We start from the raw sequence: 26,609 nt of genomic DNA, 5'->3' as shown, positions 1-26,609 counted from the left end.
TGATTGGTGCTGGCGGCGGGGCCCCGCCCCGGCGATGCCCAGCAGGCTGCGCTGCGGGCGGTGCCGGGCAGGCCGCGGCGATGGCGGCGGTGTAGCTGTGAGCGGGCGGTGCGGGGCCACCATGATCATCGAGAGCGTAGACGCGCTCAAGTCCTGGCTGGCCAAGCTGCTGGAGCCCATGTGAGTGCGGGCGTGCGGGCCGGGCGGGCCGGGCGGACAGCGCTTCCCGCGGGCCCGGCCCGGCCGAGGCGTTACGGCCCTGCCCCGCCTGCCCCCGGCCCGGGCCCGGGCCCGGCGCGCCCGGAGTGCGGGACAGCCCGAGCCCAGGGAGGTGCCGGGGGCCTTTTGTACTACAACGTGCAACGGAGCTGGAGAAGGGTTTGGAGCATAATTCTTATAAGGAGCAGCTGAGGGGGGGGCTCAGCCTGGAGCAAAGGAGGCTCCGGGGGGACCTTGTGGCTCTGCACAAGTCCCTGACAGGAGGGGGCAGCCGGGGGGGTCGGGCTCTGCTCCCAGGGAACAGGGATAGGAGGAGAGGGAACGGCCTCAGGCTGGGCCAGGGCAGGCTCAGGGTGGGCAGCAGCAGGAATTTCTCCACGGAAAGGGTGCTCAGGCCTTGGCAGGGGCTGCCCAGGGAGGTTTGGAGTGCCCATCCCTGGAGGTGCCCAAGGAAGACCTGGAGGTGGCACTCAGGGCTCTGGGCTGGGGACAAGGTGGGGATGAGGCATAGCTTGGATTCGATGGGCTGGGAGCTCTTTTCCAACCTCTGTGATTCTGTATGCTCCCAACTGCTGCCCCGGCTGTGCTGTCGACTTCAGTCCCAGCTCTGTCATCTCGGAGAAGAGCCAAGGGCTGCTGCAGGTGCTGACAAAACCAGGAATAATGTTAAAACTGTGGAAACTCTGCATTTACATCCTGCTGCTGCCCGCAGTGGGAGTGGGACTGGGATGGAGTCAGCATGGATCCAGGTCATGTCATGCATTTTATGGGTTCTAATAATTTGTCCTGGCTGCAAAGTGGTGCTGGATTTGTGTTTGTCCCAAGCTCTGTGGTGCCTTAACACATCTGGTGCTGGTGGTGCAGGCACAGCAACGGGTCAGTGGGTCTATCAGGAGAAGCTGCTTGTCAGTGCCTGGCCAGGCTTAGGTCTCCCACAAAGTACAGCTGAGGCCTGTGGGAAGTGTTTTAAATAGGCCTTAGGTCTGCTCAGTTGCCATCGTTAAGTATTAGGCTTTTGAAAGTTCTTCACAACTTTCTTTTTCTCTTGTTACAGTAATGGGTTTCTCTGGTTTTTGGTCAAACCCTGCTGAAGGTCTCTAGACTGGAGAATGCCTCCTGCTCTTGCACTTTCCCTGCCAGCTCCCAGCGTTCCATGGGCATTTGAGCTGCACTGTGGAATGTGAGGCAGAGAATCAAGGAGTTGGCCACTGGGCCCCAACAGTCAGGGACTCTGTAGTGACACTAGAGTGACAATACAGACTGGCTTACCTGGAGGAGTGCACTCACCTTGTGTGCTCCTGCACTGCATGGTGGGATGGGGTGGGGTGCTTGGGAGGGACTAACATACGGAGAAAGGAAAGGTAATGGTTGTGAAGTGAGGGATGGTCTCCTCTATTTGAAATTGAAGACTTACAGTCAGTAGGTGAGGGCCCCAGTACATCACACACAGTGAATGCATCACATACAGGTTATTTCTCTGTATGTGTAAGAATTGTAAAATCTGTCAATTTGTGGTTTCTTTGTTCTTAATTGCTTCATTTAGCCTGGCTTTCAGTGGAGGTTAGATGTTGTTGCAGGCTATATGGGAGTAGATTGCTGCTTGATTGCTACTCATTGAGGATTTTTATTTCTGTCACCAGTTGCCCTCTGCTTGGCTTTTTTGCCTTTTGCTTGCTTTCTGCATCTTTTTCTTACTTGAGATTATTTTGAGGTATATGTACTTAGTAATTTTTCTTTCTATTTCTAGAGTTACTGTTCTCAGAAAATACACAATCCCCTCTCTAAATGTTAATTTAAAAAAAAAACCCTTCCAAGTATTTTAGGTTTCTGCCCCCCAGCTGATATCTGGTGTCTGTACCCTCTGAGACACCAAACCAGGAGCCGTTGCTTAATCACACTGTTGCTCTATTTCATACCTGGAGTGTTTCTAGTAGCTGAATAATGGAATCTAAAGCAATATCCAATTTAAAGATTAGTGATGAAGTATCACTGCACAGAGTTGGTATCTTTGGTCTTTGTGGAGCCAGACAAGGGCGAGGGAGTGTGGAGAGAGAACCTGGGCCAGTAACTGCTCCCCTTTGGGTGTTTTACCAGCGTTAAAAGGTTACTGTAGAATATGGCATGGAAGTATTCTTGATGAGGAATCCCCAGCACACCAGGACAGTCACTGAAGCTGTGCAGAACGTGTCTGTGTGTGTATTGAAAATGGACCTCTGTGGCATTTTCTGAACTACTTTATAACAAGTTTTAATTTTTAAATGCAGTTTAATCCTTCACAGTCCTTGTGCAGTGCCTTCCCTGGTCCATGCTCTGCTGTGCCTGTAGAGCCATTTGAGGTGTGGTTGCTGGGCTGGGAGGAGGTTCAGCAGCAGTGGTGGCTGCTGAGCTGCCCACGAGTGGGTCTGTCTGGGCAAAAGAAAGGTGGTTTTCCCTCAGCAGAGCTCAGGAAGAGCAGAGAAGTGGCACTTTTGTCAGGTGGGGTTGCGGGGGTCACAAGGCAACTAAAATACTGGGCTGTGGTTGCAAAATGCCCTTCGCTGGCTCCGTGGCCCCAGTGCAGCTGTGCTGGTGCTGGGTGTGAGCCCAGCAGCCCAGGGGTGTTGCAGGAGCTCCTGGGGGCTCTCCAGTGACTGCCCGCCGGGGTCGGCATCCTGCAGCAGCCAAGCACAGTTCTCTCTCTCACTAGATGTGACGCAGACCCCTCAGCCTTGGCCAACTATGTTGTGGCGTTAGTCAAGAAAGACAAGCCCGAGAAGGAGCTGAAGGCTTTCTGTGCTGACCAGCTGGATGTGTTTCTGCAGAAAGGTGTGGTGCTCTGCACAGCCACGGCTGTCTGGGGGCTTTGGCTCTTTGTGGGAGGAGGGAGGGTGATGCACCATTACTGCCTTCAAAATGTTTCTTGGTATCTATTAATATTTCCTACAGAGTTTGAAGGAGTAAAGATCTTGTGATTAAAAAAAATAGTAATTGTAAGATGAAGTTGTGTTACTTGGACTTTTCACAGTGGGTGGGAGGAAATGCTCTTAAATAAAAGCAACTTAATTTGAAGTATCAGTGGTGTAGCCAGAAGCTTCTCTGACAGGTGTTTGGTAACTTCTGAAAACCTGGTCCACGTTAATCCTTCAGGTTGCTGGGAAGCTTCACATGTGGCAATTTGCTTCATAGTCAAGGATTTAAACATCTGAAAGTCTGACACTCACTGGGATGGTTATTGTGCATTTCTTATGACGTTGAACTGCTGATGGGGGTGTTGAGAATTATTTATGCTCATAAAAATTGCCCTAAAGAGGCTGCTGAGTGTAGCTGATGGAACTTGTGGATAGCTGTGGACTTGCTCCTCGATCACAGGCTCCAGTTATGCTTGCCCCTTAAAACAGAACTCTCCGTTGCTGTCTTTGATACAGCTGAGGAATTTCTTTCTGTAGATGAACAGCCTCAAGTGCCACAAATTCCAGCTCCTTCAGTGGAGCTAATGCTCATTAGTCTGAGGTGCTGCTGCTGCAAGCAGCCCACCTGGCCAACTGTTGTCAGGGTCTTCTTTGGTAAATGTAACCGAGCATTTAAATGCGTATGTAACAGTATTTTCTTGTGTTCTGTATCCTCAGAAACTTCAGGGTTTGTAGATAAACTTTTTGAAAGTTTGTACACCAAGAGTTACCTTCCTTCTGCTGAGCCCACAAAGGCAGAGGCGAAGGCTGCAGGGCAAGAGAAAGAGGAAGTCAAGGAGGAGGTAATGTTATTTATTCTGCCTGCCTTTTATTTTCAAATTAGCTCTCCTGCATTTGTGAGGCAAAATGTGAAAGAAAAATATATTCTATTGTGACTAATGATCTCCATGATCTCTGTGTGTCCGAAGAGCCATGGAAGGCGATGATTCAGACAAGAACATTTTACATCCCTTTTCATAGTCTACCTTTGATCAAGCACTCAGAAATCCTATTCACAGCTCTGGCAATAGCAGTGGATAATTACTTAAAAGGGTTTGAAAGGGAGAAGCAGCAAAACCATTCCAAAACATTTCCAACTTTGTATATTCTGTGAGGAATGAAAATTCCTTAAAATGTTTTCTGTGATGCTTAAGATCAGTGAAGTATGTCGGCCTCTGTATTGGAATAATTACTTTGGAAAGTCAGGTAAAGTAGGTTGCCAACAGTTTTCTCTTTTACCTTGATTTTAAGTTCTGTTGGCAAAATTGAAAGCAATCAAGTTTTCAAGAGAAGGTGACAAATAATTACGGAAATTGTCAGTCAGCCAAACCCAGGTCAACCCAAACAAATGCAGGTCCTTATTTACCAGAATGTGACTTGTCAATTGATTTAACTTAAAGTTGCTTTTTACTTTTTTTCCTCTTTTCTGATGTCCTTTTTTATCTGAGGATGTGACACAGAGTTATGACAGTTTATGGAAGTAGCTTTGCTTATGCGAGTTCATAATTTGCCACTATGCAAGACTTTCACTGTAAGAGCTTTCCCCTCCATTCTCAAAGTACTGTCATAGTTTATAGAAAGTCCTTTACTGTCAGTTGACTTAACCAGTGCTCTAGTGGGGGCAAAGGAGGAGGTTTGGGGGGCTGGAGGGGAGCGGCAATAAGCAAAAGAAGATATCTAGGACAGCTTTATGGGACAACGTTACAGAATCAGGACATTAATTAGTGATTTTGATAAAGCTCAGTGTATGGTGTGATTCCTGCACATGGAGGCCACGAAATAAACCACATGTAGAATCACAGTGAGGTCAGGGCTGGAGGGGACCCCAGGTACCTTGTGCTAGGAGCAGGGCTGCAGGTGGAGCTGTCCAGAGCCCTGTCAAGCCAAGTCTTGAGTATTTCTACCAGTTCTCGCCCGATAATGCTGTTACAAGGATGTAGGAAGCCTTCCTTTTTGTTTCAATTGGAAAAAAAAGTCTTTTAAAGATTAGTGCGTGTAAACTTTTTACACCAAAATTTAACAGTAACTTACAGTAACTTGTAAGCAGTGTGCAATGGCAGAAGTGCAGAATGGGTCAGTGGTTTGCAGTAGCGGTACAGCTGACAGACTTCTGAACCTGCTGTGGTGGAGGCCAGCAAGAAGTGTGACCAGTTCCACCATGGGAGCAGGTTTTTGCCTTAAAGCAGTTATTTAAAATATCAGCTAGTGACTTCCCTACCTGGAGAGGTGACTCCAGACTTTCTGTTTAAAGGTTTGATAAATACCTCACTTGTAGAATTGCTTGTACTAAACAAGGCAGTAGAGTGGAGAGAAATCTTGTCTTTCATGAATCATGTTTAGAAACAAAACATCAAAGTAGTTTTATTTGGGGGCATCTCTTCTGCAGAATAAAAAAGAAAGTTTGAGACCAAAACCCTTCAACAGACTCTTATGCTTGATTACTTGTAGTGCTTCAGTACTCTGGGCAAGTAATACTTGAGTATTGTTTTATATGGAGTCTTGTCTGTAACGTGAACTATGTTTTGGTGTCATTTTCTTCATTAAAAAAAGTGATACTCGTCCTTGTTTGGTAGTTGTGTGTTAAACAGAGTTTTCAAGAGTCTGTTGAAGAAGAGCGGGAGAGCAGGAAGAAGAAGTATTCCAGTCCCCAGAGGAGCCGTGCAGATTCCAGTGAGCAAAGGTTAGCTTTGAGCCACAATATTAAAATATTCTTCTGTGTTTGCTGTCAATCTTTGGCTGTGACTTTTTACCTTGTAGGTAGTGGTTTTTAATGAAAAATAGGGATTTTCTACTTCCTTTGTCTGTGATAACGTTGAGTGTCTGCTGATCATGTGCATGAGAAGTCTCCACAAGAAGTTGATCTCTTACAAAAAAATGATACTATTCTTCAAATTACAATTCCTAGGAATGTCATCCGTTCCACTGTTTCCCTTGTTACATAAATGAAGAACATTGTTGGGGGGCTGGAGGGTCTGAGGGCAGTTGTTCACATCATGTCAGCATCACTTTTAAAGCCTGTTCTGGTTTGAGCATTATAACTGTCTCACCTTGCCAATTCCTGCTCCTGCTTTCTACAGACCAGTGATTCAGCTTTAAGAGTCTGTACTTGTTTATGTAATTTGTGAAATTCTGACTGGAGTGTTTAACTGCCCAAATGGATGGGAAGGATGAACAGTATCTTTCTGTGTTGCAAACTTGTTTTTTAATTCTGTTGCTCTTTTCACTAGCATGGTCTACATCTGTCTTTTCTAGAACCAGAGAGAAAAAGCGGGATGATGGGAAATGGAGGGACTATGACAGGTACTATGATAGGAGTGACTTGTACAGGGAGAAGTCTGGCTGGCGCCGGGGCAGGAGTAAAAGCCGGAGCAAAAGCAGAGGGTTAAGTCGGAGTCGCAGCCGCAGCAGGGGCCGGAGCAAAGACCGGGATGGCAGCAGGAGCGGTGAGTACCCAGGGTGCTGATTCAGGAGAACATCCTCTTGCAGTGACAGGTGTGACTTCTACATTCTGTATGGTCTAGCAGGCAGGAGATGCCCTTGAGAAGTTGGAGCAAATTTTGATAGCTTTGTGCTCTTGAAATTATTAATTAAGATGCTGCTCTTCAGAGTAGAACAATTAAGGGGTTTGTTTTCTTCTTTTTTCCTCTTAATTTATCCACAGGCGTATACCTGTGGGTATCAGTAGGTCGTATTATTGTACTGTGTATTCTGACAAAGCTGTTGATTTTTTTCTTTTTTCCTCCTAAGGATTGAGCTTTCTGCAAGGCAGTGTTTCCCTCTTTCATTTTGTTACTGTGTATTTTTTAGAGAAGGCTTCTTTGCAGTTGCAGGTGGTTACCATATGATTGTTCTTTTAGGGCTAGTTCAGGTCTGTCGGAAAAGTAAGTGGCACAGATTACAGCATTCCACGCACCTTGAGACCGCGTTAGTTAAGGGCAGAGGTAGGTTTGTTGTTTCAGGCTTTTGCCCTTCTTTCTCCTTTAAAAGAGAGCTGTAAACCAGAATGAAATGAGTAGTAGGGGAATGAATGTGCATTTTGCAGAGAAAACTTTGATATTTCTGAAGTTAAACCCCTGTTTGCATTATATTTAGTTATTACTCCATTGGTAAGACTGAGCTCCTTCAAGAACAGTTTAATGTGCAGAATGCTGAGTATTTCAGGAAATGCGTTATCTCTTGCTCATGGCTCTGATGTACAGAGCAAAGCATGAAGACTTTACTCAACTTTATTTTTTTTAAACAGAGCACCGAGAGAGAGAGAGATCAAAATACAAGAGTGAAAAAAATGATGTCGAAGGCTCATATAATCCGGTGTCTGCATCTCCCAGTAAATCCTCTGAACAGTATTCCTCCGCACAAGCTATTCCCAATGCTGTAACTGTAGTTGCACCTGCGCACCACCTTGAAAGCACCACAGAGAGCTGGTCAAATTTCTTCAACAATCACAACAATCCCAGTTCATTTGGCAGAAACCCTCCTCCTAAAAGAAGATGTCAAGATTATGATGGTAACTGTTCCTTAGTTTTCAGTTTCATGCCTTATTTCAATGTTTCTGTGACTTGTTTTTCAGGTATTCACTCAATGTGAGCAGCAAGTCACACTGCAGTGGCATGTGATGTGTCCCTTGTATGTAATAGATGCAGAGATGACCTTTGTTGTACTGAAGAAATAGCTAGTCTTACTGAAGCAGTTTGCTTATGCTGTGACAATTGCTGGATAAGAACATACGGAGTTTTTTTCACAGTTCTCTATGTGCAAGACAAATACCTCAACCACTGGCAGTCCTGGTGCAGATTGCAGTGTGTGTGTGTTTGTGTTTAAAATAAACCACAGTGCTTCTGACTGTGTTTTCCACAGCTTTTATGATGAATGCATGCAAGTTTGTATGCTTTTATGAAAGATTGTTCTGATTTGAATTGTTTTGTGAAACCTTACCTTACAGTGTAATAACATATCAGTGGATTCATGTTTTCTTTAGTAAGAAATTCTATGAAAACCTACAATGTTACAAATCACTGAGAACTCTACTGGGTTTGTTTTCTAACACAACATGAAATGTCCTGTTTTGCAGAGCGAGGCTATTGTGTCCTTGGTGATCTCTGCCAGTTTGATCACGGAAATGATCCTTTAGTAGTAGATGAAGTTTCCTTGCCGAGTATGATCCCGTTCCCGCCGCCGCCGCCGCCGGGGCTGCCGCCGCCGCCGGGGATGCTGCTGCCGCCGCTGCCGGGGCCCGTGCGCGGCCTGAGGCTGCCGGTGCCGCAGCCGCACCCGCAGCCCCCGCCGCCCGTCGTGCTGCCTGTCCCGCGTGAGTCACAGCACCGCCGCCGTGGGGCTGGGTTGCGGTTTCTTTGCTAGCCGTGCGCTGGTCAAAATAGTGCCAGAAGAATTCTGAAAGTTCAGCTGGTAGACCGTGATGTTCCTAGCCCTCCAAACTGAATTGAATGGGGCAGGGGGTGGAGTTGGGGATCTTTCAGCTCGTGTCAGTGGTAGTTGGTAGTGATTGGATTGGTTACTGACGCTTACTAGCCTTTTTTTTTTTTATAATGCAAAAAATGTTGAGATTCAGTCTCCTAGAGATTCTAATAAAGCTCCAGTGTTGGTGCTACATTATCTGCCACTAGAAAGCAATACATTATTGACACATTTAAGACCTTTTTTAGCTCGGCAGTGATCTGAAATATTGAGCCTTTTGTGTTATCTTACTGCATCTTATAAACACTATGAAATAGCATATTAGGGACATGCTTTCTCTGTTTCAGTGGTGTCTATTCCTGGGACAGAATACATGCTGTCATAATTGTGTCCAATATCAGCAATTTTGGGAGGAGGGATAATTTGATGGAGGATTAACCCTAAAGTTTGCGCGAGCCCTTCAGCAGGTGGAACTGACTTGCTGTGAGAGAACAGACAGTGCTCAGGATGGGCTGTGTAGTGTCACTCAGGGTCCTTTTTGGTCATACAGTCTGTAGGAACGTCTCTATGGTCTACGGGGAAACCGAAGCACAGCCAACTAGAGAAATTCCTTGTCTGGGAATGCCTCTTTCCCTGCAGTTCTTGTTTCAGAACTGCAATCTAAATGCTGCTGATCTGATCTCTTGCTCTGAGCAAGCCTTGGCTCTCCGTGGCAGAGCTGAGGGAGGAGCTGCTGTAGTTAAGCCATCTCTAGCACTAACAAACCTCTGGGGAAGAAAAGACACTCTCTTTTTTCCTTAAAGCTTTGTCTCTCCTGAGAAAGAGAAAAGGTGTTGGAATCAGAGTAATTTACCTGAATAGGCTTCTCAGTTTGCTGTTAACTGTAGTGGGATTGAAGATATTTGCAGCCCTGACCTTGCTGAAAGCAAGGCATAAACGCAGCATTGAATTGTTTGCACGTTTTGCCTTTAAGCTGTCAGTGTGTGATCTGTTCTGTGGTGTCGTTGTAGGACCACCTTTAACACAGTCCAGCTTGATAAACAGTCGTGACCAGCCGGGGACAAGCGCAGTGCCCAGTCTTGCACCCATAGGAGCAAGGCTGCCTCCTCCTCTGCCCCAGAACCTGCTCTATACAGTGTCAGAACGTAAGCAAATGCCTTTTGGTTTAAATCTGTTTGATGTAAAAATTTAAAATTTTCTCTGTTGATGTGTGATTAGAAATTATGATCTGTCTTCCTCCAATATATACAAATCTAAAAAGAAGTCTGATGGTTCTCCCTGGGTCAGCCCATCATCCATTCTGGTATGGAATGGCAGCAGGGCTCTGTCCTGGTCTGAGGGAGAGCACTGTGGGGAGCTTTGGGTTTCATGTGCTCACAGCAATCAGATTGTTGCATAAGAAATGTTCCTTTCATCTTCAAGCCATTCACTAGGACATTAGGAGGTGAAAGATGGACCTGCAAACCTATAATTGCTGTTTAACTTAGGCTTTACTCCTCTCCAGTTTGGACTAATACAGATGAGAGCTTTTTTTTTTTCCAGCTGTATATCACAATAGTCTGTACAGTCTTCATAGACATCAGTACTTTTTCTGTTCTTTTTCTGGAATCACCCTGGTTCTAGCTGTCTAAAAGTTGATAGCTTTCACTGGACATGTCCCTCTTCCTTAACAGAGCTCAAAATTTTTACATGTTTTTACAAGGGAAAATAGCAAAATACCTGGAAAGTCCTGATTGCTCAATTTAAATACAACAAAGCTTATTTCTAATGGCATTTCCATGTTCTATATGACCAAAATAAGATAATTAAATGTCATTGTTTTATAATATTCTCATCTTTGTTAACAAAAATATTCTGAATTTTATTCAAAGAGGGGGTCTAGTTCAGTTCATGATCCATGCCATTTTATTTGTGACTTCCATGTTTTTCAAAACTTCAGTCACTCAAATTTCTTATTAGATAATCGTTCAGTTATCCCCAAGTCCTGTTGGGTGTTCAGGTGTCACCATCTGATCCTTTCAGCTCCAGAACTTCTGATGGGTGATTCTGCCTGTCCTAGCTTACAGGGCTTCACAGTAATTCTGTTCTCCAGAACCTCTGTGGAGATTCTCATGTCCTGTTCTTGGACTGTTGTGGTAACAGCTGCTGGTTGCCCTCTTGCAGTCAATCATGTTCTAAATCAGGGAAGAGGAGCTTGTAGTTCAGCTCCTTTGAGGTTAGAGAATGTTCTTGTTTTACAGTTTCAGGCTCTGCTATCTGATTTTAACTGTAGAGTTGTCCTTGTCGCTGCAGAATAAGGAGCTGGGATTTTAGAGGGGTTCATGTCTGTCAGGTTCCCTTGTAGAGGCATTCGTTGTGTTCCCAGATGTACTGTTCCTATGGAGGCTCTTCACAGACTTCATTCATTCTAGTTTTTGTATAGCTTTTCCTTTCTAACAATAAAAAAATGCATTATCCTCAATTTGGACCTTGGGCTGATGATCAATAGGAGTTAATTCTGTCATCTTGTATTCTTGTGGTGACCCCTTCTAATGAAAATGATCATTAGTACCTTAGCTAAGCTAGGCAGCTGATCTCACTCTTACATAAAGAGAATTCAGTAGGTAAGTATTGGTTCCATTACCTCATTTCTCAACTTTCTTTGATTGAAATCATTTAAGTATGTTCTTCACCTAAACTTCTTTTCTGAAGAGAACTAGACTGTTGGGCAGCAAAGGCTGGAAATCTCTTTGCATCTTAGACTCTACAGTATAAATGTCGAAACCAAATCTTGTGTTGTTGCCCTTAAAACACTGCTAGATGTTGTGCACACTGTCACACAGACACCTCAGGCCTTTCCAGGCAGTGGATCAGCAATACTCTGTATTGTGACCTGTGTGCTTTGGACAAATAGTAGCAAAATAAAAGCCAAAAGAGAATGTGTCCTGATAGGCTAGGCATGAAGATCAGGTGAGGGTTTGCAACGGCTGCACAGGTTGGCTGTACCACCTCTCTTCTCTTCATCCGAAACAACTTCTGACTCTTGGACATCCATGCATTTCCTTAAAGGAAAATTAACCCCGAGTCTTAAACTCACTTGAAAAATTCTGTCATTTCTCTCCTTTTTTTGTAGATACATATGAGCCAGATGGCTATAACCCTGAAGCTCCTAGTATTACCAGTGCTGGTAGATCTCAGTATCGGCAGTTCTTTACGAGAGCACAAATGCAGCGTCCAAATCTAATTGGCCTAACATCTGGGGAGATGGATACAAACCCTCGAGGTAGGAAGGGTTCTGGTCATTGCTGTTGCTATTTTTGTCCAAGACCGTCAACACTTTTCCCCCTTTTCAGGCTGAAAGCACTAGTTTTTCTCACTGATCTAGTGTTTCAGAGCATTTTTTGGACATTCTACCTTTTTTAAGTGCTAATATGCCTGTATTAAAGTCAAAGCAGCCTTTTTGATTAAAAATAAGCACTTGCTTGGGAGTGCTACAAGGGGTTGGTTGTTTGGTTGGGGTTTTATTCCTCTTAAGCCTGTGAAGGCACTTTCCAGGTACTGAGAGCTCCTAGAAAGAAAAATGGTGCCTAAAGATGGCTTTAGCAGCACAGTGTACAGAATGCTTTTGATTAGCCATGGGCACAGAAATGATGATCCAAGTTCCTTGCCCTGGCTGTTGTCATGGTAGTGAAGAAGGGAGCTATCGTGGCATGTTTTGGTGCTTGATGGTCTGACTCTGTCAGCCAGGTGTTCTCTCTGAAATGAACATCACAGGTATCATTCCCATTTCCTAGCCCATGGGAATCCCAGTCTGCGCTTAAATCCTGGCCCCTACCTGAGTGGATGTGGGTGCTGTCTCTTAGTGGTGATGTGTACAAAGTATCTTCTAGGGAAGAGAACAAGGCAAGGCTCTTTAAAGAAAGTTTAATTGTAGCAGCAAAACTTTCTTTTTCCCTCATGTTTTTCCTGCCCTGTTTCTTAAAACCAAAGATGTTAAATTTTGGGGTTTGCTGTTATACTTCAGTGTTTCTTACTCAGTAGATAAGAAAGATTTTTTTTTTTTTTTTTTTTTTCTTTTTTTAACTTTCAGTATTTCCTTCCAGCGACTCATCCTGTAAGGAATATGGTTAAATGTTATTGCAGAAATTGCTGTTTGCATCTTAATGACTGTCACAGAGGCAGGGTTGGGGCTTAACTGCTGCCCCACAGGTTCTCTCCGAGAGCCCATCCCAGGGGTAACCAGGGGTGAGTGCTCAGTGGTGGGGCTTCACAGCGCTTTTTACTGTCTTTGTCACAGGTGTGAAAGGTTTGCTCTCAGATCACCCTCCAAAGTGGGGATGCCATACCCAGAAATGCCCAGTCTCTGTTCTCACCAGTGTAACCAGCAGAGCCCTGGCTTGCATAAAAGCCATAGAAATTGCTGTATAACTCAGACTTCTTTTTAGGGGTTGAATATTTGGCATTCACAGGAGACTAACACCAAGGGCATTATCTTGAAAAGGTTGCAAATAAATTTCTAGCAAACTGTGTTGGTAGAATTTGCTTCAAACTTTAAATCTAATGTCTTATAGAGTGTGATAGTTGTGCTTAATTAACAGTTTGTTGCTGAAACCTGGCTGGAGGGCTGGCAGTGGGATAGCAGTGGAAACAACAGGTTCTTGGCTGCTTTTGCCCTGTCAAGGGTTCACCTAGTGAAAGCTGGTTGTTAATTCAGCCCCTGCCCTTGCGGAGCTCTGACCTAAAGCCTGGGGACCCACCCGTGGTTCTTTTCCTCCTTTTCTTTTTTGTTGGGATTTTAGTACCTGAAAGTTGGAGTTTTAGCTTTGTTTCTTCAAGCTAATTCGAACCTTAAAGGTCAAAACCCATCCCTCCCAGCTGGACCATGTGGGTTTCCCTCAGGATGTTTAGTTAGGCTAGGGAATGATCTGAATGATTTTGTTCAGAAACAAAGCTGGCCAATTTGGTAAAGTCTTCCTAATGTTTATGTTTTTAACCTCAGTTCTGTTTTGCTGTGTGAAAGCTTTTCCATGCATGGTGGAGTAACACAGGCCTTTTTCCTTCCCTCCAGCTGCCAACATTATCATCCAAACTGAACCTCCCATTCCCATTACAAATAACAGCAGCAATGTCACTAGAGTTGTCCTGGAACCAGATAGCAGGAAAAGATCTCCAAGCAGCATGGAATGTCCACCATTGAAGAAGCCCTGGTTGGGAAAGTAAGAATTAGCTGCAGGTCGTTAATTCAAATGTACTCGATTGCTGTTAGTGCTGTGAACATTGCTGTTCACCAGTCTCTGTAATTTGGGATGGTTAAGTCAGAAAATCTGTGTCCACATAGTATGGAGACTAAACGTGGGGTTGGGAGGGAGCTCTTTTGTTAGTGTCTAGAGGGTGTACTTTTTAGGGGGAAAATGCCGTTTAGATGTGTGTTAACATTTGCTGCCTTGCTTGGGCACACATGTACTTATCTGAACTCTTCCTGTTCTCCTTTTCTCTAGGCAAGTAAATAACAACCAGAATAAGCCAGGGTTTTTGAAAAAGAATCAGTATACTAATACAAAATTAGAAGTTCGAAAAATCCCACCAGAATTGAACAATATTACACAGCTCAACGAACACTTCAGCAAATTTGGAACTATTGTAAATATTCAGGTAAAAACCAAAGTCCAGTTTTGTCTGTGTGTGGGTCCTTTATTTTCCCTGAAGCATGCTTGAATACTGTATGTTTTCTTTGAGAAATCTTAGTGGAGACAAACTGGGAGAGGAGGTAATCAAGTTCAGAAGAACCTTTTCTTGGTCTACTGTGTATTATTATCTTAATTCTGTAAAACCATATTGGCTTCTGCCTTTATGATGCCTAATTATATTTGGAAGGCTTGCAGGTTTAACAGTGTCTGAATCAACTCAGGTTTTTGAGCAACTTGAGTATAACTTTTGAAAGAGATGATCTGACAATTAGTCTTGTATGATGGTCTTATGGTATTTGATGGTCAGGACTTTGACAAAGGTGCTACAGGAGAGTCTTTATCTGCTTCAGTTTGTTACCACTTGGCATCCTAGAACTGGCTCCAACTCAGTGGCGCCCTTGCCCTGTAAAAGAACAGAAAAAGCACTTTAAAAACATAGTTAAAATAGCATTTAATTTCCATTTATTTTTCTAGATAAAACAGTTGCCTCTCAAATCCTCAGTTAGAGGTCTAAATAAAAGACAGCTATCTGGGAAGCCTGTGTATTTCTTGATCATTTTGTCTTAGGCCAAAAGATATTGTGGTGCTTTCTCACCTGTCTAATGAATAATGCATTTCAAACATGCTATCTCAATCACTACGCTAGAAAGTCCAAGATACATTTTTATTGCTGTGATATTAATTTTTAGAGGAAAAATATGCTTATTCAAGACTTGGAGATGCTGCTGCATTGAGGGTGTGGTGAGGCCTTGCACTGTGCACCCTCAGGCAGCACTTGTCCTTCAGGAGACTGGGATAAAGAGCCTTTGGGATACCACAGTGATACCAGACATACCCCAGGGGCGCTGCACAGTGCTCCGAGTACATGATGTTGTTGGTAGAGGACTCTTATTTATTTATTTATTTATTTAAACGTATATAGACTTTGCTGCAAGTACATGTAATGTCTGCCAAAAGGTACTTCGCTTTAATTGCATAGAATGTCTTACCAGTATTTTGAGCTGTTAATACACTGGATACCCAACTCATCACTGCAGATTATTTGTAGATGGGTTTGCTAATGATTGAAATGTTGTCTTCCTTGGGAAATAATACATTTATGAACTTTTGCTTTAGGTTGCTTTCCAGAACGATCCTGAAGCTGCTCTCATTCAGTACTTGAGTAACGATGAGGCAAGGAAGGCAATTTCCAGCACGGAGGCAGTGCTGAGCAATCGGTTTATCCGGGTGCTGTGGCACAGGGAAAGCGAGCAGCAGCCCCCAGTGCTGCAGCAGCAGCCACCACCCACCCCCCAGGCCCTGCAGCACCTGCAGCAGCAGGCCCTGGCCACACCGCCCGCCGTGACCATGCACAGCAGCCTGTCCAAGGTACGTGCTGGCAGGGAGGTCAGCAGCATTCCCAAGTGACTGCTGCTGCAGAAAAGCAAAGTGTCTAATCTTGGTGTTCTCAAATCTATGGATACGCAGGTGATGAACAAACCCCTGGCATCTGGTGCCTATGTCCTTAACAAAGTCCCAGTGAAAAGGCGCCTTGGAGCAGCGGGTGGGAGCCAGCCTGAGCTGAGCCAGCCCGGGGCTGGGGTGGAGGAGTCTCAGGTATGTTGAGGGTGGATCATGGTTGTGCTCTCAGGTACAGCTTTGGCTTGTCAGCCAGGAAGGAACAAGCAAAGAGAACTTGTGAATTTTTCCCGCTTGGTTCTGTTGCTTTTCAGTAATGTTCCACGCAGCCATGGTCAGTCACTTCTTCCTCATTTCATCAACTGTTTATATGAAATAGGGACAATGACTTCAGGAACAAAGTATCAGTGTTTTGAATTGCATAAAATACTTTTGGCAGTGCTTGATAGTAAACAAATCTGACAACCGGTATGTGAGACCAGCCTTTTGTTGACAAATGTAATGGCTTTCCCAGCAATTTTTGAGTTTATGCTGTGCTTTAACAGCAGTGCTAGAAGCTTATAGAGTATTTGTACCCAGAGTTCAAGCTGATACTGCTCAATTCACACTGATATCGTAGTGCAGCATGTGTTCTGGGCCATGGGGAAGTCCTTTTAAGAAAGGAAGGATGGAGTGGCTTTTGCTGCCTTACTTGATCAGAAAGTGAGATGCTGGGCTGTGACTGCAGAGCTAGTTTCAGATGCAGATCATCGCCTTCAGCAGTGTCCTAGTGGGAATCGGGATGCAAAGGGAGTCTGCCATGGAGAAGGAAAGACAGTATCTTTGGCAGAAATCCTTTTAACTGAACTGATGTCTTTATCCATGTGTTTTAATTGCCTTGGTCTTTCTGCCTCATTGCACAAATCTGTGCATTCATGTTGGTGTTTCAGGGATCCTCTGAAGTTCCCTGCTGGTATATCACAGTCAACTTAAACTCTACCATATTTTATACATATAGTGTGTGTTTTTACTATTTCAGATATTTCCTACTTCTACAAGCCACTCAAAAATGCTTTACAGTTCTCCAAACTTGAAGACAACTCTGAAGTCTGGTGCAGGGTCTAAACCTCATGATGTGCAAGAAGCCCTTAAAAAAAAACAGGTACTTAATGACTGATGGCTGACTGACAGTGTAGCAAGCAAAGTGCTTTAAATGCAAGGTTTGATGAGCACCTGAAACCTCAGCTACTGCTGTACAGCTTTATATGTGGGTGTGGAGTTGGTCATTGTTACGGGACAGTTTGGAAACAAGCACTGGGGCTAATCATGTGTGCAGTGTCCTTTTGGGGTGTCCTACTCAACACACTTGGCCATGTTGGGTTTTCTGAGTTTAATCTCTGCAGGTCTGAGACATTTGAATAACAGTGCACAGTATGTTTCTTAAGAGGTGTCTGAAGGGGGAAAAATGTTAGTAAAGTACCTTACAGCAGGAAATTAGCAGCTTTTTATTGAATCAGCTGCACTTCAGACTTGTGCTTTTTGCAGACAGTACTTTTTGTTGTGGACTTCACTTCCATAGCTTGAAGAGGATAATAGGATCTGTATGAGTACATATAATGCTAGACTGCTTTTTACTGATGGAAAGAATTTTCTCCTTATCTAGGAGGCAATGAAACTCCAGCAAGATATGAGGAAAAAGAAGCAGGAGATGTTAGAAAAACAAATAGAATGCCAGAAGGTAAGTCTGGGATGTGGCTAGTAAATACATTTTGATTTTGTAGATACCTGTCTGTTCAGGGCTTTTTTTCCTGGACTTTTATGTTCCTGTTCTTTTATTATTGTATAGATGTTGATATCCAAGCTGGAGAAAAACAAGGCCATGAAACCAGAAGAGAGAGCAGAAATTATGAAGACTTTAAAAGAACTAACAGGAAAAATATCTCAGCTAAAGGATGAATTGAAAACCTCATCTACAACCTCCACACCATCCAAACTGAAGTCCAAGACAGAGGTACTTAGTGTGCAACACACTTGCCTACTTGGTTTTTGTAACTGTTTTTAATAATGTCTTAAAAATGCAGCAGCATTAGATCAAAACACTTATGAGCAACATTGTAATGTGAGCGATAACCACGGGCAAACAAGCCATGGTTGAAGGAACTCCATGACCTAGTTTTGCTTGTAGCTCATTCATGCTTGTTCCAGTTCTAAAGCAGAGAATTCTGGGCCCTTCAAGAAATGGGGGGACCACACACACACAGAGGCAATTAAAACAAACTGAATTTAGAGGAAAGCATGGCTATCATGTCCTGATCTGTCTGTATCATTTACACAAAGGTATTGCTGAAGTGGAATAAAACATTACAAGTAGGTGTTACAGTTCTGCCCTTTCCTTCTGTTTTCTTTTCCCACCTCCTTCTCTCCCAGGCACAGAAGGAACTGTTGGACGCAGAGCTGGACTTCCATAAGAGACTGTCCTCTGGAGAGGACACGACTGAACTGCGGAAAAAGCTCAATCAGTTACAGGTGGAGGTGAGCTGGTCTGCACTGCTGCTGTTAATGAATTGATGAATTCTGGGGGTTTCAGATCCTCTCACTGTGGGGATGGCTGTGTTCTTTCCCCAGGCTGCTCGGTTAGGAATCTTGCCTGTTGGTCGAGGAAAGACAGCGCCAGCCCAAGGCAGAGGCCGGGGCCGGGGCCGTGGGGGCAGAGGACGGGGAATGTTGAACCACATGGTGGTGGATCATCGGCCCAAAGCACTCACCGTGGGAGGCTTCGTTGAAGAGGAAAAAGATGAATTGTTACAGCACTTCTCTGTAAGTGTGACCTGTAAATCACTATACATTTCTTTTCCTGCTGTAAAATCAAGCTTCTCTTAGAATAGCAATAAATCTGAGCTTTTGCCTAAAAATAGAAGTGCTGCAATATTGCTGGCTGATGCAGCTGGGAGTCCTCTGGCTCTCACTTTTCTGTCCAAAAAATCAGATTTCAGTGTCACTTCAGTACACTGCAATTGTACCACATGATTATGGAGGTGGAGGAGAACATTACTGCCGGTCCTAATGAACTTTACCCTCACAGAAATTTGGAGATATCGAAGACCTTCAAGAAGAGGATTCCCCATTAAGTGTTGTTGTAACTTTTAAGTCCCGCTCAGAAGCTGAGAATGTAAGTAGAATCGTGGATATTTTTTTTTTCCACACATCTAAGATAAGAGGTTTTAATTACTTGTGTCTACCTTTGTATTTTAAAATTTCAGAGGCTTTGATCCCCCAGTTTGAGCTTGATAGTGTTTGGTGCTGCTGCCGGTAGTGCCACTGAAGGGGAAGTACCTCCTGGTTATCTGAGCAGTGACACAGGGCTTTCCCTGATAAAGCTGCGTGTCCCTGGCAGTTCAGAGCCCTGCTCATCCTCTCACAGTGCCGGGGCAGGAGCAGGATTTGGCAGATTTGGGTGTAGCTGGAGTTGCTTTTGGAACAGTGAAGTGGGTCATTGTGGTTTATATATTTGAGATCTTCAAACACAGATTTGAGATCTGTACTACGTGCACTGGGTCTGGCTTGTTGCTGGTGTTAAAAGTTCTGCACTTGATCCTCTCTCTGAAAATCTGTTGGTTTAAACACAACTCAGGCTGCTAACCAGGGATCCCGGTTCAAGGACCGACGGCTCCAGATCTCGTGGCACAAACCCAAGGTACCTTCTGTGTCCACAGAAGTAGAGGAAGAGGAGTCCAAGGAAGAGGTATGAAGATCTCTTAATAACCTTATCATTCTTACTGGACTCTAATGGTTGAGAACTCATAGGATACAGTTTCCTGTGCGCTGAAGAAATTTCATAAAATATGTTTTTACAAACCAGTAACTGAACTGGTTTTGAGTAGTCAGGTACATTGTAAAACAGAGAAATGGGAAGGAAAAAAAAGACACTTTGTGGATGGGCTGTAATTTGTCAATGATGTAAACAAGCCTCAGATTCTGTATGTGCAGGCTGCAAAGCCTTTTACTCCTCACTCTTAGTGCTTTACTGTAGGAGAAGTTGTGTGTTCTTCCCTGTAATTCACCTTAACACCTTAAGCTTTTAAAGATTATTTTGTTGTGGCACTTAACAGAAACCTTGTCTGGGAGAAGGTGAGTGGCGGTTTATTCCTGCTTCCTCAGAAGCTTTGCTCTCTTTCTCTTTCCTGATATGAGGCTGCTGTTCTTCCCCTAAAAGTGATGGGATGTGATTGTTTGTGTTTGTGGGACACGCGGTAATACCCAAACCAGATACCAGTACAGCTGGTGCTGTGTGCTGTGATGTGTCCCTGGGCATAGCTTGGAACTTGTGTCTAAAAGTTCATTTTTTCTTCCTCCAGGAGACTGAAACCTCAGATTTATTTTTGCACGAAGATGATGATGATGATGATGAAGATGAGGATGAATCCCGTTCTTGGAGAAGATGAAACTTGATGTTCGAAATGTATAATTTTAGGAATATAGTTCAAACTACATCTTTTAAACGTTTATTTAAGGAAGTTGATGAGCCAAAAAAAGCTTTACTTTCTTTTTCAAACCACAAGATTTACCATGAGCAGTTTGGTATGAAAACATTTGGGACACAGAGCTGTGAGACTGAGCTAGCCAAAGGCCCAGGAACTTCTTACAGGATTATCAAGCTCACCAGGGTGGTGATTTTTTTCTATTTAAGAAGGATAAAAAGGGGGGGGGGAGGGGTAAGGGGGGGGGAGTTGGAAATCAGTATTTTCTTGTCCTCTTTTTGTGTCACCTGTATTACCTTGTTTTGGGTTTTTTATAATGTGATTGATTTGTTAGTTTATAATTGAAAAGATATTACAGGTTTTATTTAGCAATATTACGGGGTTAGGGGAAAGACAAACTTTCATTAAATATTATGAAAGAAAAAACTGGCCTCATTTGCTCGTTGAAAAAAGGTAGCATTTTGTTTCCTGTGGAGTCTCATGTTGTAGGAATTATTTGTTGCTAGATTCTTAAATCATTTACTTCAGTATGTTTGACAGCCACACAGTCTCTATGTTGTGCTGCTTTTTGTGAGAGGAGGTGGAAGAAACAATTTAACAGGGTATTGTTATAACATTGTCCAGTTCACTCTGTTTCTCCAAATTCTGCTTCACAGAAAACATCAGCAGGGACACACACACTGGAGTGGATTTGCACTCCTTCTTGATTTCCTTCTGTCATTTCAGTGTAAGGCTCGGTGTAAGTCAGGCTGTTCATTGCATTTCAGTATTTGTGAGCAGGAATGGAAGGAGTTCCAGTCTTCCTCGAAAGCAGCTAAGCTGGCTCCTGTCTACCAGCCAGGAGCAACTCTCCTCCTCTCCCTGTTCCCAGCCATGTTCCAGGCAGAGCCCTGAGGTGTTCAGAGCAGGGTGGGTTTCAGCCCATAGGACTGGGGTGTCCTGCTTAGCCTGGCCCCAAACCAGGGTCCAGTGCCCCAAGGGTGTTGTGAGCTGGGTCTCCAGGGGGTGTCCCTCATGGCCCAGGGCAGTTCTTTCAGGCGTGTTGAGCTGAACCCCGTCACGTGCTCCATTGCCTCGCTGCTGTCCGTACCCCCGGCAGGGCTGGGCGCTGACGGCACACGGGGAGCCAGGGGCTGGGTGCCCGAGCCAGGGGCTGGGTGCCCGAGCCAGGGGCTGGGTGCCCGAGCCAGGGGCTGGGCCAGCTCTGGGCTCTGTGGCTCTCAGCCGGGGCACCCAGCAGCACCTTCCCTGACTGCCCACTTGCCCTGGGCACTCCTCAGTAATTTGATGTGTGGTTTTACACAAAATCAACACCATGTCCATGCACAGCACTCTTCTCTCTCAAATGATTGCCAGAGTAGTCCCCAGTAATTCCTGACTGAAGGACAGTATCTACCAAACCCTTCACCTGCCTGTGGCTCTGAATGTGGCATGGGGAAGGTGCTGAGCACTCTTTGGGGTCACAGCCCTGCTGCCTCCATCCTTGTGCTATGGTGGGGTATCCAACTCGTGTAATGTCTTGTCAACTGAAGGGAATGTCTCCAGTATTCTGTCTCTTTCCAGACCTCCCCTCTTGTTAGAATTAGGACTGTCCTGCTAATGCTGAGGCTAAATTCCAGGCATGAAGAAATGGAGGGGAAACCTACCCTACATATTTACAAGAATGTCTTGCTCTTCTCCCATGATCTCTAAGGGTTTTAATGTCTGTGGCACAGTGTGTATCTTGAGAAGTCCATTGCGGCAAACATGTCCAAGTCCTGACAAAAAGTGAGAGAGGGATCAAAAGGATTTATATATTTTTTTGTACAGAGGTTTTTCTTAAACTGTATAATTTTGTAAATATTTTGCTTTTTTTGTGTACTAAAATTACCGGCGTATAGATTTCAATAAGAATTGTTGTATTTTTGTATTTGGAAAATGAAAATTACAGTGGATTAATCTGTAAGAAAAATTGCAGTAGCCTTTGACACACACAGAATGGATTCCTTTTCATATGGTTTTAGCTCTAAAGTGACACTGGGGTGGCACCTCTGTCCAGGGGCGTGGGTGAGGGAGCAAGGGCCATCTTTGAGAGCTTCCTACAATTACTTTTTGCCCTCACAGTACCCCTGGCAGGCTGGCCTGAGTCCCGGGTGCCATCCCAAGGGTGGCTGCTGCCCAGGGGGCTGGAAGTGCCCCCCAGCCTGGCTGTACCCAGGGGGTAGAGGGACCACATCTGGCGCTGGGGGCTGGAGGAGGAGGAGGGGAGCTGTGTGAAACTGGTCTGCCTTTTGACAAAGCTTATGGACCCTCTTATATTTTAGGGCATGCTGGGTATCTCTTGGAGTGGTTTGGCTTGGATTCTGTGTTTCCATAGTCAGCAGGGCAGTACAGCTGAGTTTATTTCATGGTGATGCTTTACTGGGAAATTCACCTGTTCCTTGGGTGAAACACAACCCACAGGGTCCCTGTGTGCCCCAGCCAAGTGTACCAGCTTGAGCTGGGGGACAGACACTGAAGGAGGATGGGATGGGGAAAGGAAGTCACTGTGGAAAGAATTCCCTCCCTTTCCTTGCTGAATTAACCTCAGCAAAATAAACAAAACCACGTCATCAAATCTGAAACCAGGCACCTGCTTAGGAAAGCACCACTTTAACAAAATCATGTGAAAAGGAACAAAAGCTCCTCTTGGTGTATAGTAACCTTGTACTATAGTTTTTACAGATTGTGAACTTGTGTAATAGGATAATAGCAGATATTGTTGAATTTCTAATTGTTTATACATTAAAATTCATATATGTAATGTTTGTTTTATTGATTACAAGCCAAATTTCTAAGATGCATGTTGACTTTTTTGCAATAAAGTTCTACTATGGAATGGTTCAAGATTTAGAAAAGACAAAATTCTAACTGAAATAAATTGGAAGGAGAACCATTCAAAAAAACTAAAACTCTCAGAAAAAGAGCATTATCACTTCTCTGGGGGGAAGTGGGTGTGTGAAGGGGGATTTATGCGTGTGTAACATGTGTGCAGGTTTCGTTTATGCCAGAGCTGAGAGATAAATCTTTCGAGTGTCTCAGTGCTCTGGAACAGAACGAGTTAAGACAGGTAAATGGATGGGGGAGGAGACAGGGTGGAGGGAGTCCAGTCAAGGCTGTTTGACATTTGTGGGGGTCTCAAAGTTTAACAGAAACTGGAGGAAGTTGTACAGTCTGGGGTGGGTTCCCAATCTCCTACAGGTTTGCAGCGCTCTGGCGTATTGTGGAGGACACACCTGCCAGTTCTGACTCCTTTGTAGATTGGGGTGAAAACTAATTTGTTCTATTATTACCTTTATTCTGGGTCTTTGCCCCTTTCCACAGTTCCTGTTATTCCCTCCTGCAGCCTCTCCCTGTACCTGCTGTGTCCAGGTGCTGGAGGATGATACAAAACCTGTGTTTCTCTTCTGTGCTGCCGAAGAGCGTCTCCATGACCAGCCCGTGGCTTTGAGACATCTTAGTGCCAGGAGTTAAACTTTGGAATCTTCCCCAGACCCTTTCCCTGTCCACAGCCACCAACCAGCCTCGTTCTGTGGGAAGCAGCAATGTCCTTTAGGAGACAGATCCTGACATGGAGCAGGAAAGGTTCAGTGTCCAAAGCACTTACTGCTTCCTATACAATTAAAATTCATTTTAATGGAAAAAGGGAATATAAAAAATCAGAAGGGGTGGAGCATTTGTTTATGTGTGGCTTTGGATATATTTTTTTCCCCCCAGCCATTCCAAATACCATCTGAGAGTTCCCTGAGCACAGCAGCAGTGTTCAGCAGGGTGGGACAGCTCTTCCCACAGCCATGGGCTGCAATCCTGCTTGGGAGCCTGTTGGAAGGAAGCAAATGTCCACAGGAACTGTCTGAAGGGAACAGTCATATGAAGGTAAATTGTTGGTGTGATTGTCAGGCCGAGGATCTCTCTGTTGTCTCCAGTCAAGGCTGTATGGAATGTGGCACTAACTTCTGGAGAGGGTTCCCAAAGGTGGCAGTCTAATTTTAACTCATCTCTGGAAACATGGGACCCAATTCTGTCCCGTGGAGCCGGTTGTGTAATGTGTCTGGGCCTTTACTGATAAGATCGCTGACACAAGGGGCGTTTAAAAGAGAAAAATAAGTTTCTCTGATGTTTCTCTGCAGATTTTTATGTGCTTCCACCGCTTTATTCTACAACAGACTTACAACTGTGATGATCAAAACCTAAATGCATAAACTAGAGCACTTTCTTTCTCTCTCTCCCCAGGATAATTCCACAGACAATTTCCAATGGCTGCTTGGTAATCTCAGGTAGGCTGATCCATGTGGGATGCTGGGTGCACGGAGCCAGAGGGGGAAGCCACGGCAGGGCTGACAGTGGGGCTGGGGTAAGGCCTCATCTGCCTCGTTGCCACGTGCCTCCTTCACCTGGAGCTTCCCCCTTTTTCCTACAAAAAAACCCAAGTTTTTTCACTACTTTTTCATAGCATTGGGCAAATACATTTTTTGTCAGAAACATCTCTTGAATTAGAAGTTCAAAAATGTGTTCTACCTGGTCAATAGACTTCAGCCCAAACAGAGCCCCTAACAGGGGCTGTCACCACTCGGTGCCTCCAGCTGGGGTAGGGACGATTGACCAAGGCCAGAGGGGAACCCCCGGCAGGAGCAGGAGCAGGAGCAGTGACCCCTGTCAGTACAGCAGGGTCAGTGAGCCTGTGCCGGCTGTGGGTGGTCAGGAACAGGAGCCTCCATCGGGGTCGCTCCCCACAGAGCCGGGCTCGGCCGGGGCTGTCGCGGCTCTCGCTGCCGGGAGCCCGCAGGGACTGCGGCAGGGGGAAAACGCCTGTGCTGGACCCCGGGGGAAAGCCCTGGACCGCCGGGGGTGGGGAGGAGCCCAGGGCCGGAGGGGCACCAGCATCGCCCCCAGCTCAGGGCTTTGACTGCTCTGGTGTCATTCATCTTATTTTTAGGAGCCGAATTCCCTTTGTACCTCGTCTTGCTGAGCCTCGATGGTGTCGCGTGGCGCTGCTGGAGCAGCCCTGCGCCCCGTGACGTGCGAGTTAATTATAGCCCGTCCTGCGTCGGCAACCTTAAAGCACTCCTGCCAGTGATTTATTTAAACACTGATAAATTATACATTTCTTTAGTAATTCATGTGAAAATTATTTGGAGTCAACTCAACATCACATACCTCTGTGTGCTCTCTCGTGGCAAAAGCTCTGTCAGACAACACTTCCATCCACTCTTCCTTTTTGCTGTTTCACGTGATTTTGGGTTACCTGCGGGGCGCAGAGGAGTGAAGGGGACTCCTGGAACAAGCTCGCTCCCAGCTGCTGGCGTCGGTACCCACAGAGAGTTAACTCTGACTTTAAATACTCTGAGCTCTCACTGGCTTTGGGAGGAGACTGCATCTTCCCTCTGTCTGCACTTCCCGGGACACCCCTGGACAAGCCCACCCGTCAGTGTCCCTGGATGTAGGAGCAGGGTCCGAGGATGCAGAGGTGCTGCTCCTGGGCCGTGCAGGGCCAGGACTGCTCATGCTCCCACACTTCTGACACCTTTTCTGGGCTGGGGACAAATACCCTTCACTGAGTTAGACAGAGGGTGAGACTTTGGGGACAGTCCAACCTGTTAGTGCTGTTCTTCTGTCCCCTCAAGATTGCCCTGATGAAGATACAGCTGTTTGACTTGTTGATTAGCAAAAACATTAGGAGACCTACTGTTTCAGGGCATGAATAATTAATGTTTGTTCCTCATTAACTTCTTGTGGCAGAGTCCTGTTAGATGCATTTAGATGTATTTCCAGAATTAGGAGCAAACATAACGAGAGGCCAGGCAGCTGCGTGTTCTGTTCCACCCCCGGAAAGCATTGCCCCATTGCTCCCATCCTCTCCAGCAGGAAGGAGAGTGTTTGTTCTGAGCAAGGACTGATGCATCCTTTATTACAATTTTAATTACAGTGAATGATACAAGAAACAAATTCTATAATTCCTGTACATTACAAGTGAGTAAAGGATGCCCCTCCCAAGAGTGAACATGGCCTCCTGTTTTCCTGGGACCTCAAATCAAAACCTTGTTTCCTGAAAAATTCAAAAATAAGTTGATGAGCTTTCCACCTGCTGCTGCTGGACAAGGCTGTTTGTCCTGACCCCATTACCCAGTACAGCAAAGCTACAGCACAGCTTCGGCACTTCTTGTGTTCTAATGTGGCCACAATGCTCTGCTAATGCCAAAGGCTTTGGGGTTTGGTCTGGGATTAGCACCCACAAACACCCGCTCAGTCCCTGGAGCCACCTGTGCCACCGCCTGAGGCCAAGGACATGCCCAAGGCTTTGCTCTCTGAGAGCCCCTCTGCAGCAGGCAAAGCTCTGCTTGGATTTTAATTATAGAAGAGGAGAGAAAGCACTTCTAATTTAATCTGAAGCAATGCACAGACCCCAGACGCTTCCCCTTCCCTCTCCTTGGAAGGAAGTTCAGCAATTGGCCCAATACGCAGTCCCTCTGGAGCTCTCTCTGGTGAGTTTGTGTGGGGTGGCTCTCACA

General features: G+C 45.2%; 1 protein-coding gene across 3 annotated transcripts; it reads left to right on the top strand.

Annotated features, from left to right (window-relative positions):
• The first annotated feature begins 50 nt into the window (after window positions 1-50).
• RBM27 (RNA binding motif protein 27) lies at window positions 51-22,943 on the top strand. Of its 3 annotated transcripts, XM_048319907.1 has the most exons (22): window positions 51-180; window positions 2,906-3,024; window positions 3,825-3,949; window positions 5,720-5,826; window positions 6,399-6,589; window positions 7,004-7,087; window positions 7,390-7,653; window positions 8,218-8,454; window positions 9,572-9,706; window positions 11,674-11,823; window positions 13,609-13,756; window positions 14,039-14,192; window positions 15,344-15,595; window positions 15,695-15,823; window positions 16,644-16,766; window positions 17,268-17,342; window positions 17,451-17,615; window positions 18,032-18,136; window positions 18,230-18,421; window positions 18,687-18,773; window positions 19,236-19,346; window positions 19,960-22,943. In XM_048319907.1, exons 1-22 carry the CDS (start codon window positions 122-124, stop codon window positions 20,044-20,046), a joined length of 3,099 nt encoding a protein of 1,032 aa, XP_048175864.1. In that variant the 5' UTR covers window positions 51-121; the 3' UTR covers window positions 20,047-22,943. The 3 variants fall into 3 exon arrangements, with proteins under 3 accessions (XP_048175864.1, XP_048175865.1, XP_048175866.1); XM_048319908.1 differs by lacking the exon at window positions 7,004-7,087; XM_048319909.1 differs by lacking the exon at window positions 11,674-11,823.
• Window positions 22,944-26,609: the final 3,666 nt, after the last annotated feature.

The sequence above is a fragment of the Corvus hawaiiensis genome, chromosome 15, assembly GCF_020740725.1.
Source record: "Corvus hawaiiensis isolate bCorHaw1 chromosome 15, bCorHaw1.pri.cur, whole genome shotgun sequence".
NCBI lineage: Eukaryota > Metazoa > Chordata > Aves > Passeriformes > Corvidae > Corvus > Corvus hawaiiensis.
The sequence above is the reverse complement of the archived record's forward strand: the minus strand, read 5'-3'. Positions and strand labels throughout refer to the sequence as shown.